General features: G+C 32.2%; 1 protein-coding gene across 1 annotated transcript in view; it reads right to left on the bottom strand.

The window, feature by feature from the left end:
* Positions 1–20525, bottom strand: part of SI (sucrase-isomaltase) — a gene marked incomplete at its 5' end in the record, with an annotated part of 105568 nt that overhangs the window by 8233 nt on the left and 76810 nt on the right. Inside the window, 10 exons of the mRNA XM_082624891.1 lie at positions 2029–2153; positions 2758–2814; positions 2898–2982; positions 4811–4959; positions 7432–7548; positions 7636–7670; positions 9192–9325; positions 15967–16105; positions 17009–17096; positions 18367–18483. Coding sequence (XP_082481017.1) covers positions 2029–2153; positions 2758–2814; positions 2898–2982; positions 4811–4959; positions 7432–7548; positions 7636–7670; positions 9192–9325; positions 15967–16105; positions 17009–17096; positions 18367–18483 — 1046 coding nt within the window. The remainder of the gene's footprint in view (positions 1–2028; positions 2154–2757; positions 2815–2897; positions 2983–4810; positions 4960–7431; positions 7549–7635; positions 7671–9191; positions 9326–15966; positions 16106–17008; positions 17097–18366; positions 18484–20525) is intronic.

The raw sequence follows: 20525 nt of genomic DNA, 5'->3' as shown, positions 1-20525 counted from the left end.
ATACTGCTATGGAAGTCTCCTAAAATATCCAGAATATCTAGAGTTCAAATCTCCACAGCAGGGCTTCCCTGGTGGCGCAGTGTTTGAGAGTCCGCCTGCCGATACAGGGGACACGGGTTTGTGCCCCGGTCTGGGAAGACCCCACATGCCGCGGAGTAGCTGGGCCCGTGAGCCATGGTCGCTGAGCCTGCGCGTCCGGAGCCTGTGCTCCACAACGGGAGAGGCCACAACAGTGAGAGGCCCGCATACCGCAAAAAAAAATCTCCACAGCAACTTTATATTTTCCATGTACAGATATTGGCATGTCTTAACATGCATGTATATATGTATTTCAATTCATAGTCACTGAGGTAAAAGATAAGTAGATCTTATTAGCAACATTAAAATCTGGTTTAACCCACAATTTCCTAACATACTTAAAATAAGATTAAAAGAGTTTCACAAATTTCATTCTACCCTGTATATACAGTTGACCAATGAACAATGTGTATCCAAGTATCCACAGTTCCTCTGCATCCACAGATTCAACCGACCATGGACTGAGTAGTACCGTACTATTTACTATTGAAAAAATCCATGTAAAATTGGACCCATGTGATTCAAACTCATGCTGTTCAAAGGTCAACGGTATACCTAAACTCAATATCTTATTTACTTTACACACACACACACACACACACACACACACCCAGAACTCCCAGAATGTCTTCTCTACTCATCTCTCATAACATAAGGATTCCTCAAGGCACAACTTATGAATGGTCTCCTCCATGAAACTCTCATTTCTTAGGTATAATCATTTTTCTCCTCTTCAAATGACTTCAGGGTAAAATATTGATAGAAATGGATCTGGGTAGCTCCAGAAGCTAGAAAGAGTCTATTCATGCCAACTGGGGCTGTCAGCATGTAGATCACCACAAGAGTGGGTACAGCATGAGATGAGAAGAGAAACAGAACTGAGTCCTCTAGAATCTGAACGTTTAAGTCAGGAATTTAGTCAGGGGAAATAGACTCTATGACTGGTCTCAGAAATTCACTCTTACATCAGTCACAGGAGACAGAATGGACCCATGATCCGTGGAAATAGGACATGTTGTTGACTGTGAAGGAGAGAATATCACATAAGGGGTCTTAGCAGATGATCAGTTATAAATGGTAACAGATAGAAAATCTGAGTTACCTTTCATTGTTAAATGGGACAAGGTTGCTACAAATAGGTCTGGTTCTTCTGCAGACAGCAGAGGACTTAAATAGCATGAAGAAGTAGTGATCTTGTCAATGGATATCTACATTTCATAGACTAAAGTGGGTCCGGGTATGTGTCACAGGACAGGGGGAGCGGAAAAGATAGAAGGAAAGAGAAGCCCTCTGAGCCATGTTTGCTTAAAGCTCACAGAAAAGTTCATTAAAAAAAAAACATATTTTCATAAAGTCAATAATATTTCTTTCCAAATAGACTCAGAAAAAATGATGAGGTCTTACGTGAGACTGGCATTTAAAATACAAGACATCCGTTTATCAATACCTTTGCATGTTTACACAGAGGACATTAAGTTTCCATTGGTATTTTGGCCGGGGAAACATTCTATCATGTTGGAGGACAATTTTCCATCAGTTTCTCAAGTTTCTACATATTTTGCATACAGAAGCAAAGACAGTTTTTCTCCCTTCAAAGCAAATAATGGATGCTTTTGCTTACAGCCTATTATAAAAGATTGAGTTTCCAAAGTGTTGCCTTCCTTAGCTGTGACATAAGCCTCCTGGGTGGGAAGTATCTACCTGGGCCACTTGATGTCACCCACATGAGACTTGGGGGACAGGGGCAACTGGAGCAAACATGAAACTCATATTTCTTGCTATGCCAAGAGTAAGAAAGACCTTTGTCTCAGACCCAGAATCCATGAAACTGTGGCAGCCTAACCTGTAAGCTTGGAAGTAGGATAAAAGCTCAGACCTTTCCCAGTTCTTGACAGTTCTAGCATGCTCTCTCTCAAAATCTAATCTGAGTTCTCTGAACACTTCACTTACCTGTAAAATGTGTTTTGAGCAGCCTCTTGACAAGGTAGAATATAACCACCACGAACATGTAGATTTATTTCATGTAAAGGAGCTGCAAATGTATGAAATTTTTCTCTGACACCAATATATTTGCCCTGGAAATGACAGCGTTGGACGAAAGAACAAAACAATAAGAAGCAGAATCACCAGCAATATTGGTACTTGAGAGGGCACATTTATAGAATCAAATAATATAATTTTTAATTTAAAAAATAATAAAACCACAAACATTTATTCAGGAATTCATGTTGTTAAAGCATATACTTATTCCTTAGTTTATTGATAGCTTTGAAAGTAATTTACCACCACTTGTTTTTGTGGTGCTCACATGAAGAAAATATATGGGTTTTTGATGGGTCACAAAAGTTATTCCTGATTTGTCATATACATTATTCTTTAAAGGACTGCATTACTTTTAATGATCTTTCTGCATACCTAATAAAGGGCAATGACCTTTTTGTGTATACTGTATAATTTCCACGTTTATTTGGTAAAATAAATCAATGACTACATAAGAAACTATGGCAGAATAAATTAACTCTTTCACTGTTTGTTAATTTGATTCTGATATAATTAGCAAGAAATATCTTGCTCTTTTTAAGTGGAAAGGAAAACACGTATGTCATTAATAAAAAGGCTATAATTAAGTTGTTACCCATTTCTGTTTAGTCAACCCCCCAGAATTCCTTAAGTACTTACTGTATGGTAATCAAACCACCTAGCATTAGGGACGTAGCCTTCTACAGTGTCAGAGTACTGGAATTTAAAGATATAGTCATTAAAAACATATAAACCATGGAAAAATTATTTTGTGAACAAAAATATGTGGTAGGACTTACAGCTTCCAATACAGGGGTAACCATAAATGCTGGACCCCACAGGAATTGTTTGAATATATCCCAGGTTGGCTTTTCATTAAAGAACCTAGACAAAATATTTACAAAATTAAATCAAAGAAATTTATCTCTTCTCAATACCATAAAATAATTATTAAAATCACATTTTGCAGTATGGACTTTTGTGGATTGAAATGAAAATCAAAACATAAAAAATCAAAAACAATTTTATCACTTGGAATTCAGTGTGCAGTAGTACAATACTTTATAAGTAAATCTAGACCATGACTAAACCTTCCAACAAAGTGCAGAGTTGCCATAGATGTATAAGACCGAGTGAGAAATCTCCTTTGAAGAGAACTCACATAAATTCAAATATTAACTTTGTCTAGTAGAAGATCAACAAACCAGGAAGCAAGAATTATAAACACTCTGGAAGAAAAGTGTGAGACAAGTGTGTTATAAGAATCTTAATTTGGTAACTTTAAAGAGTTTGCACATCCTATGTAAATTAAGCTCACTGAATAGTGAATTTATAAATCCTAAAGGTTCTTCCATTTGTTAATATGTTTCTGAGTTTGAGATATAAATGGCTGAAAAAAACAAAATCTGTTTTTTATAGTTTGAGAATTGCCCCTATTAAATGTCCACATTTTTTCCTTAATTGAAATGGAAGTATACATTTTTTATTTTTGTTCTTTTGTTTGTGTTTTGTTTTATTCTAAACCGAGATTAATGCTAAATTGGACTGCTGGGGTTTTCCTCTATGTACCTCTCATGGGAACAAAAATCCAGAAGTTCTCAGCAGGACAAGAGCCTGCATAGTTAATAATAATGTTTCTGGCTGGGCACTCAGACCAGTGCTGATACTCCAGCTCTTATGGAAAGTTAATAGGTAGAAGACAAAGAGGAAATTTCTAGAAATAAAAGAGGAAAGGGTTTAATAAAATGTTACCAGAAATAAAGAAGAGATTATGGTAATAAATTACTAGAGGATAATTTGACTCTAGGAAGCATATTTTTTTCCTTTTTTTTGGAAAGTTGGATCTTTTATTATTAGAACAGAAGGCATATTGATCTACTTATTATTTTGGTAATTTTACCTTGGCTACTACTGTTTAATTGAGTAAATATTTGCTGTTTATCTTTTACTGATTTACCAATAGTGAAATCTAACAAATCACCTCAATCAATTACTCTGGTAATATAGGGCATACAAGAAGCTAAGTATATCATGATTATTTCAAGGGTTTTTTCGTATTTATGGTTGAATGTGTGTGTGTGTGTGTGTGTGTGTGTGTGTGTGTGTTTGTAACGTCCATAAGAAATTGCTTATATTTGCCTTAAAAATAGAACAGGCTAAAATTTTTGCAACTATACTCCATAGAATAGAATTTCAATATTTTGTCATATATCAGTTTGAGCTTCAAGGAGTAAATCCAAAACAATTGTCACAGAGAATGGTAGAACTGTTCTAGGGTACCCAATTAGAACACCTCTAGGAGGAGTTAGGATGGTCTTGTTTAGTCAGGCATTTGTATATGGTGGATTTACTTAACTGCTGTAAACCTCAATTAAGTCAACCATAATATAGAGATAATATTACTTATTTCCAAGATCTTTTGAAAACACTCAATGTAATAGGGTATGTAAATTCTCTCAAACAATACCTGGTATACAATTGTTATTCCTAAGAATTTTTACTTTTTAAAAACTGATTGTGTTTCATTTTTAATGGCACATATTAGTCTGTTTATTAGTAATTTATGTAAATGCTTATTAACCCAAAATGTATACTTAAATAACAATGAAAAAGCTTTCAATTTAAAATGTTTTATATGGCAGTATAAGTGATTATTGAGTAAATTAAATGAAAGCTATCTCTCTCCATGATAGGAAAAAAAAGTTGTGCTTACTCATGCAAAAGGGGTCTGATAACAGTGCCACCATGAGCATGAATTTCATGCATCTGTGTATAGAAATAGGGCAATAAAGTGTATCTAATATTCAGAATATTCTTTGACATTTCAGAAAAAGTTGCATTCCAGGAAGCAGGATCTTGTCTCTGAAACAAAGCAAAATGAAAGTGTCATAAGCTATCGTCCTTGTTTAAATCATAATTTTCAAATACATATTTGAAGAATAAAAAATAAGCCATAATTTAATTCACTGTCATGTGCTACATCACGAAAACCTTATGGAGTAGTTATTTCTATCTCATACAATGGAAAGAGAAAGAATAACTAATATTTTAATAAGAAAATGCAAATTAAGTCCATGGCTTGATTTCATTTAAGTGAACATATGTAAAGAGCAGTTCACGTTTGAATAGGTGACAAACACATTGTCAACTATGGTGATGCTCAGTGTAGGATGAAAAGCCTAGGAGAGAAACAGAATGCTATATATAAGTGCATTGAAATAAACAGACATGCAGAGCCCATCATGGTGACCCTGCACATTGTGTGTTCTCATGAGAAATGAATAAGTTATGGTACTAAAGAATTAATAGTATAGGAGGAAGAGGGGATCTAATTAATGTTGGATAAGAAAAAAGAACATGCCCATGTCTGCTCTGGAATATACTCTCTAGGTAAAAAGACTAAAATTGACACTGGAAAGATAAAAGCTTCTAAAAAATGTTATTGCACTTAATGGCTAAAAAAAATAATAAGGAGAGTGATTAGAATTTTACATTCTAATTTATATCAAGGGAAAAAACAAGGCTGCCACATAACTCCAGGGGGCAACACTTGCAATGTTTTTTTGTTGTTATCAACAGGAGCAGAGCCCTTAAGAGTGGTATCATATCTATGAAGATTCCGACTTTTCTAGATTTAAGTAGTAAGAAGGTTTGAATGATGACCCATTGCTATCACTGGTATATGTAGTGTTAGAATAGACAAAACCTTAAAAGTGCAATGGTCCAAGAAATATTAAGCTATATATCAATATGATCCTATTGTTACTAGATTCAAAGTCAAGTTAGAAAAGGCAAAGATCATATCTGTTGCATACAGACTTTGTTGATGTTATTTCAGTTTTAACATGATAAAACACAAGCATTTAATTCTAAACCATACATTCCTGAATTCAATTATATTACCTCATAATTAAACTTAAGTTGAGTTCTGTAGATTTTTATTCAGAAGCACTTCCTCAGTCTTTCCCTTTCCCATTTCATCTTCTCAAAAGCTCCACATTCACATCTTGGAGTCTTTCACTTCTTCCCCAGAACTGGAATTCTCCCCCATATATGTAAATTTGTTGCTTTCCTCAACTCAAGTCTCTTCTCTAATGCTAATGTCATTTCATCCAAGAGGACCACCTTGGGCATCCCTTCTAAACCAGAACACCCACAAATCTCTATCATTTTAGCTTACTCTAGTTTTCCTTCATATGATTTATTTGTACCAGCTGTTTTATCTATCTATCTATCATCTATCTATCTATCTATCTATATAATTGTCTATTATCTGTTATCTCTATCCTTCCTGCATTATATAAAGCATTAGGGCAGGGATTTTGTAAATATTAAATAATAGATTTTCAATGAATTCTTGTTGAATGAATCCCTGTTCAGGATTTTATTGATTCATGCCTCACTCTCCCAACAATACAGCTTTCTGAATTTCATTAGTGACATAAAGTTTTCCTGCTAAAATATTCCTATCCCATAAAGTTGTCTCTATTGTCCAACTTTCAAATTTTTCCAAAATGTGGTCCCATACTGCCTTCTAACCTTGTATAGATTTTCATTTTTATTTTTCATTTTCTAATATAAATTCTCCCTTCTATTCTGACAAAAAATTTCCCAGGGTGACATGAAGAATTCAAAATTCATGATGAGCTCTACCATTCAGTTACTATGGCTGGAACCCATCCTTAAAAGTCCAGCTCTGTCTGCAATTCTTCAATGAGGTGCATTTTGATAATTTATCTTTCTTCTCTATGTCTTCACTGAAAGTATAACAAAATTTAGCACTTACTTAGATATTGCTTGCAATTGTTTATACTTTTTCATAATTTTTATTATTGTCTCCCCCTCACTCAAAAAGTTCTTCCAGTTTAGTAAGGTATATAGTAAAGTAAATAGTGTCACCACTCAGAAATTAGTTTTCATGATTCCCTTTTCCTTTTATTTTTTTCTGTTTCTCAACTCATTTTTAAAACATTTGCTTTTTAAATCTGCCCATTTTGTGCATTGATTTTAAGTGACAATTCTAATTATTTAGTTTGAAACTGATTTTTTTTTTTATCATTCTGTACAGGTTTGGAATAATTTCCAGAAGGACTGTTTTATTCTGGCTAATCCAAAATTATATAGAAGGGCAGTAAGTATGCCAGCTAACCAAGTCTTGAACCCCAAAGAACCCCAAGTCAGAAACTTCTCAGAGTCATGGGCTCAGATGCCATCAGTAAATGTAAAGAGATTCAAAACATTCATCTGGAAATCATCCAGGAAGGGTGAATTCTATTCAAAAACGTTTAAGGTTAGTGGAGCAAAGGAATGAGAGTAAATGCAGTAATTACATACTCCAGTAAATGAACTGCTGTGATGTCTTGCATTTGGATAAAATGCTCCAAGTTGCATCCAGCGGGCACAGAGCTGATATTCCGAATTGTTGAAGAAACCACAGATATCTGCTCCAGTCTAAAATACAGTTATATTTAATTTATTTTAATAGTTTGTTTTTTAATATTAACAAGTGATGAAGATAAAAGGAATAGAGCTACTTACATATGACATTCCAAACAAACTAAATTCCATCATACCTAAAAAATTAGGAAAAAATTATAGAAGGCCACTATTTCACATATTTTGACATTTGATTTTTTTCTATTTATGAAGGTGTTCTATTTCTAATACTCACCTCTAATTCAATGACACATTTTTCAGATTATTGATATATTTTTCTATCATTTCTTCCCATGAAATTTATGTATTTTTACTTTATAATGTCAATGACATTTATAAAAATAAGACACTCTAATAATGCCTCCTTGACACTTTGAAGATGACACATTTAGATCACAAAACTGTTACGAATACTTATAGTATGAGAAGAAAGCGTTAGTGGTTCCTTTTTTTTTAAATACATTTATTTATTTATTTATTTTTTATTTATGGCTGCACTGGGTGTTCATTGCTGCGTTCAGGCTTTCTCTAGTTGCGGCAAGCAGGGGCTACTGTTCGTTGTGGTGCGCGGGCTTCTCATTGCAGTGGCTTCTCTTGTTGTGGAGCACGGGCTCTAGGTACTCGGGCTTCAGTAGTTGTGGCTCGTGGGCTTTAGAGTGCAGGCTCAGTAGTTATGGAGCACAGGCTTAGTTGTTCCGTGTCATCTGGGAACTTCCCAGGCCAAGGCTCAAACCCATGTCCCCTGCATTGGCAGGCAGATTCTTAACCACTGCACCACCAGGAAAGCCTTCCTTGGTTTCATTTTCAAAATAAAATGCTGTCTCTGTAATTATTTAACCATAGGTCTCATTATATGAAACAAATTGAATTATCCTTATTAGCTAAAAATCTCCTGAGGAATGATCATTTTAATAAAATAGAATGCATGTGAATTCCCAACTCTTCTTTTTTTTTTTTTTTTGCTGTACACGGGCCTCTCACTGTTGTGGCCTCTCCCGTTGCGGAGCACAGGCTCCGGACGCACAGGCTCAGCAGCCATGGCTCACGGGCCCAGCCGCTCCGCGGCATATGGGATCCTCCCAGACCGGGGCACGAACCCGTATCCCCTGCATCGGCAGGCGGACTCTCAACCACTGCACCACCAGGGAGGCCCCCCAACTCTTCTTTTAAAGGAATATTTCTAAAGATTGATTGTTTTCCTTGAATCCTAATATAAATAGTAAAGAATTTTTATGTCTAGATATGAAACAGAAAAATATTATCATTAAAATAATATTTCATTTACTCTTTATCCAACTATTGTCAGAAAACTTTCAAAATTTGGTTTGAGATGTTTCATACTTTAGCATCTATGAGTGATTCTTATTCCCTAGAATCTAGAATTTCTAAGCATTTCTATTCTTAGCTCTATATGTTATCCTTCCCATCTCTTGCCCTTTCATAGAAGGAAACTGAGACAAAAAGGGATGAAATTATTTTCTCAAAATAAACTAGATCTTGCTTTCTGGCCCATTGCCTTTTCATTATCCTGTTTGTCATAAAATATGATGCCAAAAGCACATTTCAGAGAAGGACTTACAAAGTATATGAACTAGCAAAAGTGAATACCTAATAGAAGATTCAAAAGAATAATGATAAAGATGGTGACTCTTACATACCAATGATAGATTTGTCCAAATTGTCCCATTTTGCATAGTTGTCTCCAAGCCAGTGTCCTACCCATCTTCCAGCAGTAGGATATGTGGAACGAGAAATAACAATTCCTCTTTTGCCAGTTGCCTTCTGCAATGCACTAATATAGATGGAGAGGATCTATGAGTTTTTATATGAGGTATTTTCTTTGGATATTTCTACTTAGGACAACTTCATTAAAGAAAAAGCTATCTGATTTATGGTGTCTATGCTGTCTCTTATTACGACTAGCTCTTTATAAGTGAGTCTTTGCTCATTATACTATAAAATCCTTACAAGCATGAAGGACATCTTTTTTCCCTTCCAACATTTTCCAGAGTGACATGTCTAAGTGGCCTTTTATTTATGGGTTCAGTGAATACAAGTTAACTATTGATATTATCAAATCAACTAATTATATTGTGAGTTTTTGAATGAACACATTTTATTCTACTTAAATGTGTTCTCTTAATAAAGATTTAGGCTCCATTAATTGCTCCAACCATTCTTATTTATAACTTGTCAACATTTAATCTTCATATTACTCTGCAGAGAATATTTGCTATAATATACCCTGTTTTAAGGAGTATTCATATATATATATTAATTGGAAAGAAAATGTTTATTTTTATATTACTTAAAATAATTTGCATATGAACAAGGACTAGAGAACTATATCAGGAGGAAATATTTCAAATACTTAATTAGGCAGATTTGTAACCCACTACCATGTTATAAACTGTATCTAATCATTTCCTTGTTACAGATGGACCACAGTAATTGTACTGATTTATTTATACATAAAGCTTCTTCAATGACACCTTGAGATTCTTGAGGTTAAGGACTGACTTAATTTTCTTTATATTCCTTACACTTAATACATATAATAGTAGCTTAAGAAATTTTTGAATTCATGAATATCTCAAAATTACAGGAAACTGAAAATATTTTAAACAGATATATGATGATATATTGAACGATCTGTTGATAATAGAAACAATATGGTATTTGCTAACTTAAAATTTCCTACTTGTATGTCTCTCTTAAAAAAATCATATAAGAAAACCATCTTCACTGCTTCATTTTTTATAACAAATATAAAGGATCTAGTCAATTGAGAATCAGTAATATATTTAACATATGTCAGACATATTTGCAGACATTTAACAAGAAATGAATGTATATTTATATAGAGAATGGAAGAACTGATGATCAGTTTAGAAATCTTCATGGAAACATATCTTAAGTTTAGTTAATTTGTAAAGAAAATTCATTTTATTTAATTGATATAAAAATTATTTACAAGGATAGAGTTGTCCCAAATCTTTAATGCTTCCACATACAAGAAATACATATTCTTGAAGGTTCTTTTTCTCTGCCTTATGTCTTACTTTTGCAAAAAGTCTTTAATGAGGCTTTAAGTTAATAACCAAATATATGCCTTTTTAGATTTCTGATTGAGAAGAATTCTGCATAAAATATTTTCATAACAATTTTCTCTTAAGGGAAATCTAACCTCTTGCATTATAAAAATCTCCTTTGTAACCCTTCACAGAATATTTCTTATTTGGGAAATCACTTGCCACCACTAAAACTATAATTTAAAATTACATAGCTATAAATATTTTGTACATATTTCCATCATGTTCCAACTTTACAGTTAATTACAATGAACTTAATTTAATTTTAAGAAACACTTTTCAACCATAATACAGTTTGTTCTCTGTTACAAGTTAATTTGGAAAATTCAGTTTATAAAATGAATTTCAATGTTGTGTTACAGAAACATTTTTATTACATGTTTATGATTGTCTACATGAGCAGTTTTTGAAAAGTATTAGAAAAGTTATAAAAATATCTTATGTTACTGGGAAAAAAAAGTCCTTCTAAAGGAAAACAATGAGTTTTAGAAAACTGTATGTGTAGATTACAAATGTGGGTTATGTGAAAGGAGAATATTGAATTGAAAATAAATTAAATATCTTAAAGCCCTAACAAGAAATAAATATCTTTATTTTTGTCATGGTTTCAAAAGATAATAATTTCAAAATTATTAAATTGACTATTTTTTTAAATTACTGATGAAATCAATTGGTAAATATACCCATAATACTGCTATCTCTGACTGGGTGATATTAAATTATTTTAGAACACTGAGCAGTAATGCTCAAAGAAGAGAAAGTAATACAGGATGTTTCTCTCAATGTTTATTTAAAAAAATATTTTTGAAAACTAAAGACTTTTTTTGAATTATATTTTTAGAAAGCAAAAAAAAAATTAGTATTATATATTTACTATCCATTAGAAATAGTAACTTGCCAGTTTCACAACTCAAAGAGACTCACCATTAGATCAGAAAATGTAATTTCAGTTTTAGTTTTAGAGTTGGATAAAAAGTTTTTGTAAGCTGAAATATTTCCATTGTTTTTGAGTGTATAAGTAAAACTTAAATTTGAGATTTTTTTAGTGAGAAGAATGTGAAAGTCTAAACCATGGAAATGGTTTTATGGTTTCAGATCTCAATTTTTTTAAACATTGATACCAGCTATATCAACTCAGCCATATTAATCAGAAAATAATATCTAAGAGACACATATTCCATATTTTTTCAAGTTACTAATAATTAATTAAGAGAAAGTTACAGCTAAACCAAGAAAACTTCCAAATTATATATGACCTGTATAGTGTTTGTTTTTTGTTTTTTGTTTTTTTTTATCTATACTGGTCTTATTTTTTGTTAAAAAAATTGCAAGAAGAGGTCACTTCCTATAGTACACAATTCTTCCAAAAAAAAAAAAAGAAGCCCCTTATTTTTCAGGTTAGATTCACTAAACATCTTAAAACAATGTAATTTTCCAAGTTGCTAAATAACCCAGTCTCTAGGAATATCTGATAAAATAACATATTTATTAACATTTTTATTTCATTCTAAATTAAGATTACAAAAATCTTGGGCATTTACTTAAAAACTATATACTTAACACAATCTGAACTTATAAAGGGAGTCAAAGATTTTTATTTTTCTATGTTCTCTCTAATGAAAAATATGTAGTACTCTCAAAAGTCATTCAAGGTATTGTTGAAGATGAAAGTATGGAATATATAGCTGTATAATCCTTGGATAATTATCTGAGATTTAAACACACAATTTGAAATTTTAAAAATATATTTCTCCTTACATCTGAAGCATAGGCTTTATTTCAGTATAATATTGAATTTTAAATAAGACAAAGATCAACTGAAGACTGAAAACTTTTTGTATGGGATTTATACATGAAATTTCTTCATTTGCCACTGATCTCCAAGGTTTTTTTCTAAGGAACCGTTTGCAGTCTTTCAAGCTGATTATTTACCTCCTATTTCTGCATCCACTTATTCTGTTCTTTCCTTGTTTGGGTTGTTTGTTTCACGTTAAGTGAAGAGCACAATAACAAGAACTAGGTGAATGTCAAATGTGTGCCAATTATGAAAACAGAAAATGAGTCACAGAAAGGAACAATAAAATGGTACAGTCTGAGTAATTTGAAGAAATAAATTATACTCTTAATCCTTTCAGTTTTCTCAACTGATAAAAAGTCTTTACTCTCCATTATTTGCTTAAATATAATTTATTTATAGCATCCTTTTACATTTGTCAAGGTCTTAAACGTATAATGACTATATTTAATCTCTAAAATATCTGAAGGAGAGTTCAACCATTTTTTTTCTCATATAACTGAAAAAAAAGTAAGAAAGTATTTAAAAGATATAATAAGTCTATAGCTATGCATAAATTGGGCTTTTTAACTCAACATTAAAATTTATTAATCTGTTTAACTTAAACAACAAATGTGGTTAAATTTTACTGAAAAATTTTATGGACAGGAGCAAAATTAACATTATTAAACGGATGTTCTTTGGAAGATTGTACTGATATCTTCTTCATAATGTTATTTAAGCATTATAAAATGGTTCTTAAACATCTCTAAACACCTTTGCATGTCAACTATTTAGAAATTTACCTACTTTTGCCTTGAATTTATTTATATAATTTTGATAATTGTAGTGAAATAAAAATTGATTCACTTAAATTTATTAAACATCCTACAGTGTGTCAGGAACCATGCTAGATTCTGTAATGTGCTCCAGAAGTTCAACTTACTGTCCTCTATGAAATAAATACTTTCTTCCAATTTTCCTTAAAGTACATACTTTCATCTCAAGATGCATAAGTTTTGCCAAAGAGTTCATCACTCACTTCTCAATACTTTTGTTATGTTTAATATCTATAGCTTCATGGTAAAGTGAGGTTAGCTGAGGATAATTGTGCTCCAATATTATGCTCGAGTAGGGTTAATTAAAGAAGCATTTATCCCAATATAAAGGCATTATTGAAGACCAGTTTGTTTACTCTTTTTTTATATTACAAAATATTTATTATGAATATTTTCAAGTTGACATTGTCAGTGTTTCTCCAAAGTAGTTTCTCTTTATACACAACTTTGAATTACAGCATAATAGAATTTAGAATCTTGAAGAGCCTCTATTTTGATGTTATTGTCAAACAACACAAAATTCTAGCACAAGACAAGGAGATTCATCCCCGCCTCAGATCCTTATTTCCCAGGGACCAGCATTGTTTTAGTTCCACTTAGCCAAATATATTTTAATTGATTATTATTCCTCTCTCCATGGAGATTTTAAATTCATTGGCATTGTCTAGTAACATACTGACACATTCATTAAATCCTAGAAGTGTGCCAACCATATCCGTGTCACAGATCGACAAAGAGCAAATCCATTATTCTTATCCACAGATCTCAATTGTAGAAGCTATAATGCACTTATTATGGTTTAGGTTGCCATAGATACCATAGAAATAGCTTATGACAAATTTTATATACTTTCTTTGCCTTGGTGAAATGTAGTAGCCTTCCTTTACTCCCTGGCATATTTCCTTTTATTCTTCAAGATCAGTTCAAATGATAACTTTTCTTTTGATGTCACTTTTGTTTTCCTGATAGAATTAGCTGAGCATTCTCCTTGTTTCTCATAACACTATTGTAGTATCTATCACATTACACAGGTTTTGGCTTTTTGTCAGTTTGTTTACTTTTTTTAACGTCTTTTTTGGAGTAAAATTGCTTTACAATGTTGTGTTAGTTTCTGCTGTATAACAAAGTGAATCAGCTATATGCATACATATATCCCCATATCCCCTCCCTCTTGCACCTCCCTCCCACCCTCCCTATCTCACCGCTCTAGGTGGTCACAAATCACCAAGCTGATCTCCCTGTGCTATGCAGCTGCTTCCAACTAGCTATCTATTTTACATTTGGTAGTGCATATATGTCAATGCTACTCTCTCACTTTGTTCCAGCTTGCCCTTCCCCTTCCCTGTGTCCTCTAGTCCATTCTCTGCATCTTTATTCCTGTCCTGCTGACATTCCTTAGTCTTTCTGCATGTTCTTAGTGCCCTTACATTGGGATTTGGTCAACAAATCTGTAGTCATTCATTCATGTAATAATATCTTAAATAATTCACATATTCTAGGTTGAAAAAGAATTTGGTGCTAGAAATAAGATAAGCATGTTTCACTAAGTGAGGAAACATTACCCATAACCTTTACTCCAAAATGCTTTTCATCCTTTTTCCAACTTCCATCATATATTAGAGCCATGTTTTTCAACCCTGGATACTCATTAGAACCACCTGGGGGATTTTTCAAAATTCAGATGCTTATGCTATAGTTCAGATTAATTAAATCAGCATTTATTAAAAAATCTTCAGTTTGAACTATATTTAAAATAGATAACCAACAAGGACCTGCTGTATAGCACAGGTAACTCTACTCAATATTCTGTAACAAGCTAAATGGGAAAAGAATTTGGAAAAGAAGATATATATATATATATATATATATATATATATATATATATATATATATATGTATGTATACATATAACTGAATCACTTTGCTCTACACCTGAAACTAACACAACACTGTAAATCAAATATACTCCAATATAAAATAAAAATTAAAAAAATAATCTCCAGTTGATTACAATGTGTAGTTAAGAACCAGTGATCTAGAGCTGCACTGTGTAATATAGTGACCACTAGCCATGTGGGGCTATTTAATTTACATTTATGAAAATTAAATAAAATTTTAAATTCTATTCCTGAGTCACACTAGCCACATTGCTCAACAACCATATATGGCTAGCAGCTACCATATTGGACAATAGAGAATTATAGAACATTTATATCATTGCAGAACATTTTATTGCACAGTGTTAATAAAGACTTGATACTCAAAGAATGGCCTGTATTCCATCATCATTAGCCTCATATAATATTTTGATTAATATGGATATTCAAGTTTCAGAAGCTTAAGATCATTGACATATATTCTTATTTGTTAATAATGGATTTAAATAGAAGATTTAGTCAGATTTCATGTTTTAATTAGTGACATCAAACTATATATTATTTACTCAATTATTCATTAAAAATTATTCTTTGAGCACCGACTATTTGTTAGGCATTTTGCTACTATAAGCTGGGTGCATACTGGGGAACAAAATAAAATGGTTCAGGGTTCTTTTGGGGATTGGATAAACATTTAAAACAAAGATACAGAGAAAGAGAAAGACAATTATTCTGAGTGCCATGTAGGACCAAGTAAGATAAGGCCAGCAGGGAAGGACTCAAAAAAGGTAAGATTAAATCTAATATCTGAAAAATAAGAGTCAGAAATGATGATTATGAAGATTGCTTACTCATAACTAAGTTTCGCTTGTGACCATCCATATAGATTGTGAACATCGTAATGCAAAACAGATGATCCATCACTAAGAATCTGCTCAGTTTCCATACATATGGTTCTGAAATGTAATCCATCAGTTCTTTTTGTGAGTTCTGGGGAGAATGAATAAAAAATATTAATATGTTATAAAGTAACCTATATTGAAATATGTAAATTGTAACTATAAATTATTTTGGCAAAACATTAATCATTGTTTGAAAATATTGTTGATTTTTTAACCATTTGTGCACTTTGTTTATGCTAATTATAAATGAAAAAAATGGTCTTCAATGTGATTGCAGTTACAGTTGTGACTGGAAAATATGTGCACAATTTTACTATATTCAATAATAAAAATGTTACTAATTAACATGAACTCATAAAAACCTGAAAAGTAAGTGTACTCCGAAAAGTCTACTATATTTTATGCATTTAGATAAGAAATACTGATTAAATAGATTTTAAAAAAAATCCATATGCTAACATAAAGCCCTGACATATTTTCTGTTTCAGATGCAAATTTTCAGAGCTTTGCCATCACTTGATATGTAACTGTTTATGCAGTTTACTGCCTACATAAGAGCATGAGGATGAATGCTGAAAGACTGTACTTTTCCCTCCTAGGTCAGGGACAACCAAAGAAATGTTGTTAGCATTTTTTCACTTTTTTCCTAATAAAGAGAAACTTTAAAAAATCTTTATAAAAGATTTTAATTTTTTATCTTAAAGAATATTGAGAATTATCAAATCTGGGAAGATTCTTAAGACAATCAAAGTAACAACTTCAAATTTAGAAATGTATTCATATAGATAAAACATGTTTCTTGAGTTTTCTTCTTGAAGTAATGTTAGATGATTTAGATGATATTGGTAATGGGTTGAGGTGTGGTCCAGTGTGTAGATGGGTAGTGAGCACTGGAAATGTGAATCCTGTTCTCTATGTCATAAGGTATACAAACCTGATTAGTAAATAATAATAGCATGATAACAGCCAAGGCACAGCAGCAATATTGTACCTGGGAAATAAGGTGGATAATTTAGCTCTGTATTTCTGCATTGATTAGTAGTTGTTCCATTTACAAAGCTTGCTGGTTCATTCATATCCTTAAAAAGAGAAAGAAAAGTAAACAAATTTAGGGCATATCTTCTTAAAAGAACTAATTCAGACACCCAGTAAGTTAAAGTAGTGTATTTGAATAATAGTACTTTACTATTCTAAAAAGCAAAACTATAAGGCATCTCAACAATACTAAAGAATTTAGTTTAGCTCAGTCTTTCTTAACGTTTTATAATTCACATTTCCTTTTGAAAACCATAAAATGTCCTATTTTTCTCTGTAGATAAAATCTATATAAAAGTGAATTGTTTTCTATGTTTTTAGACATTAAATTATAATAGTGTATATTCCCCCATGTCTTTCCCTCCATTTCTGCCCTGGAGTGTTGTATCAACTTTTTTAAAACAATGGTTTGTGGTTTTTAAAACCACAAGGTAATAGTTTACAAATACAGAAAATTTCAAAGAGTATCTCTATTGAGTACACATTTCAGAATTTTAGTAACCATATATAAACGGACCATCATATAAATATATAAATTAGTTGCCATTTAAAGGTGATTCCTCCATCATAAAAAGGTTATCTTTTCTGGATCAAGATATAATTATTGGGGATATATTTAATGGAATCCCTTATAGTACATAACTTTATATAATTAAAAAAAACTATCTTTATACAACTTTACATCCTCAAGGCTTATACATAACAGCACCCTTATAAGTTTTTTAATTAAAAAAGTAAGTAAATTAATGCATACATATCAAAAAATCAGCAGAGTAGAAATGTCACCTCCAAAAATCCAGATAAGTATTATGTAAATATATCCTGTATTAAATATTTACTTGTGATAAAGTAAATTCTTTTTATGCTATCTCAAAATTATATTAAAAATCTTATTGTCAGCATTTTAAAGTTAAAATTAAGATATTATTTAGGAGATGATTTTGCTACATCTGCAAGAGTTTATGACTTCTTACACCAAAGACTGACAGTCGAGTGTGAGACATATCTATATTGAATGAAAATAAAATAAATATTTATAAGCATTTATATATCATTATATAAAGAGACTATTTTGGTTTCTTGGTCAAGTTGAAAATATTCAACTTAATATTCAGGAAAAAGCAACTAAATACTTAAACTGAATTGTTAAAACTGCATTTTACCAGTCTTTTGCATAAGAAGGTTCTACGGAAAAAATGAGTGAGCTAATTTCATAAAGAATACTTTGTTAACATTATTAAAATCTAGTAAGAATTTTGCATAATCAATACACAATAACTAATTTAAACTATAAATTTCTTGAAGTTTATTTACAATCCACAAGCCATCAAACTTCATCTGGTTATTGTAGAAATCTATAATTTCCCTTGTCCACCACTCTGCTGTGGAGTTCCTGAAGAAATCTGGAAAAGCTACATGAGCTCTGGAACCCTGTAAAAACAAAATTGAGACCCACATATAGAAAATCGTAAGTGAGACCAGTCAGTCAGACATTTATCTATCAGATTCACAAGTGATAGTGAAGGCAGCCTGATCTCAACTTTAATGAATGTGTATAATTTTCCTACAGGCACTCAAGCCTATGTGTGTTATTAAATCTAAACTGAGTTTCTTATAGACAGCATATACAAAATTGACAAACTGTTAACTAGACTAAGAAAAAAAGAGAAGATAAGAATTACAGCTAATGTCACAGAAATAGAAAGGATCGTAAGAGACCATGATAAATAATTATACAACAGACTAGATAACCTAGAAGAAATGGACACATTTCTAGTTTCAGACAACTTAACAATATCTGATGAGTAGAGATGCAAACATCCTCAACCAAAATATTAGCAATCACATTCAAGAGCACATTAAAAGGCTCATACACCATGAATAAGTGGGATTTTTCCCTGTGAGGCAAAGATTATTTAACATACAAAAATCAATCATTGTGATTCAATACATCAACAGAATGAATGATAAAATTCACATGGTCAGGGCTTCCCTGGTGGCACAGTGGTTGAGAGTCCACCTGCCGATGCAGGGGACACGGGTTCGTGCCCCGGTCTGGGAAGATCCCACATGCCATGGAGCGGCTGGGCCCGTGAGCCATGGCTGCTGAGCCTGCACATCCAGAGCCTGTGCTCCTCAATGGGAGAGGCCACAACAGTGAGAGGCCTGTGTACAGCAAAAAAAAAAAAAAAAAAAAATCACAGGGTCATACCAATAAGCAATGCAGAAAATCTATTTGATAAAATTCAACACTCTTTCATGATAAAAACTCTCAACAAACTAAGAATAGAAAGAAATTACCTCAACATGATAAAGGCTCTATAATAAATGCCCACAGCTAATATACTCATTTAGAAAAAAAACTTTCAGAGTTTTTGTTCATATCAGAAACAAGGCAGGTATGCTCACTCTTGCCACTTCTATTTAACATAGTCCTGGCAATCCAAGCCCAAATAACTAGAAATAAATAAGGGGGAAAAAAAAGCACCCTAATCAGAAAGGAAGAAGTGAAAGTGTCCCTGTTTGTAGACGATGTAATCTTATATGTAGAAATCTCTAAAGAACACACACACACACACACACACACACACACACACAACTATTAGAACTAATAAATACATTCAGGAAAGTTGCAGGATACAAAATCAACATGCAAAAATCAGTAACATCTCTATAGACTGAAATGAACTGTTTGAAAGGAAAATAATCTTATTTACAGTAGCAACAAACAACAATAAAATACTTAGGAATAAACTTGACTAAGGAGATGAAAGATTTGTACACTGAAAACTACAAAACATTACTGAAAGATATTGAAGAAGAAACAGAAAAATGGAAAGATAATCTATGCTTATGAACTGAAATAATTAATATTGTTAAAATGTCCATAGTATTGAAAGCAATCCATAGATTCAATGCAACCCCTGTCAAAATCCCAATGGCATCTTTTACAAAAATATAAAAAGCAATCCTACAATGTATTTGGAACCATGAAAGTCCCTGAATAGGCAAAATAATCTTGAGTAAGTAGAACAAAGCTGAAGGGCATCACATTTCCTGATTTCAAAATATATTCCAAAGCTACAGTAATTAAAAGTATCATCTTGGCATAAAAATAAACACATAGGCCAATGGCACAGAATAAAGAGCCCAGAAATCAATCCACACATGTACAGTCAACTGAATTTTGACAAGGGTGCCAAGAGTATACAATGAGGAAAGTATAGTCTATTTAACGAATGGTGCTGGGAAAACTGGATATTCACATGTGGAAGAATGAAATAAGATCCTTATCTTACACAGTAGACAAAAATCAAACCACAATGGACTAAAGACCTAAATGTAACACCCAAAACTGCAAAACTTCTAGGAAAAAACATAAGGGAAAAGCTTCATGACAATGGTCTTTGCAAAGATTTCATGGATATAACACCAAAAGCACAGGCAAAAAACCAAAAATAGATCAGTGAGAC

This window comes from Mesoplodon mirus (genome assembly GCF_964341445.2).
Source record: "Mesoplodon mirus genome assembly, chromosome: 6".
Lineage (NCBI taxonomy): Eukaryota > Metazoa > Chordata > Mammalia > Artiodactyla > Ziphiidae > Mesoplodon > Mesoplodon mirus.
The sequence above is the reverse complement of the archived record's forward strand: the minus strand, read 5'-3'. Positions and strand labels throughout refer to the sequence as shown.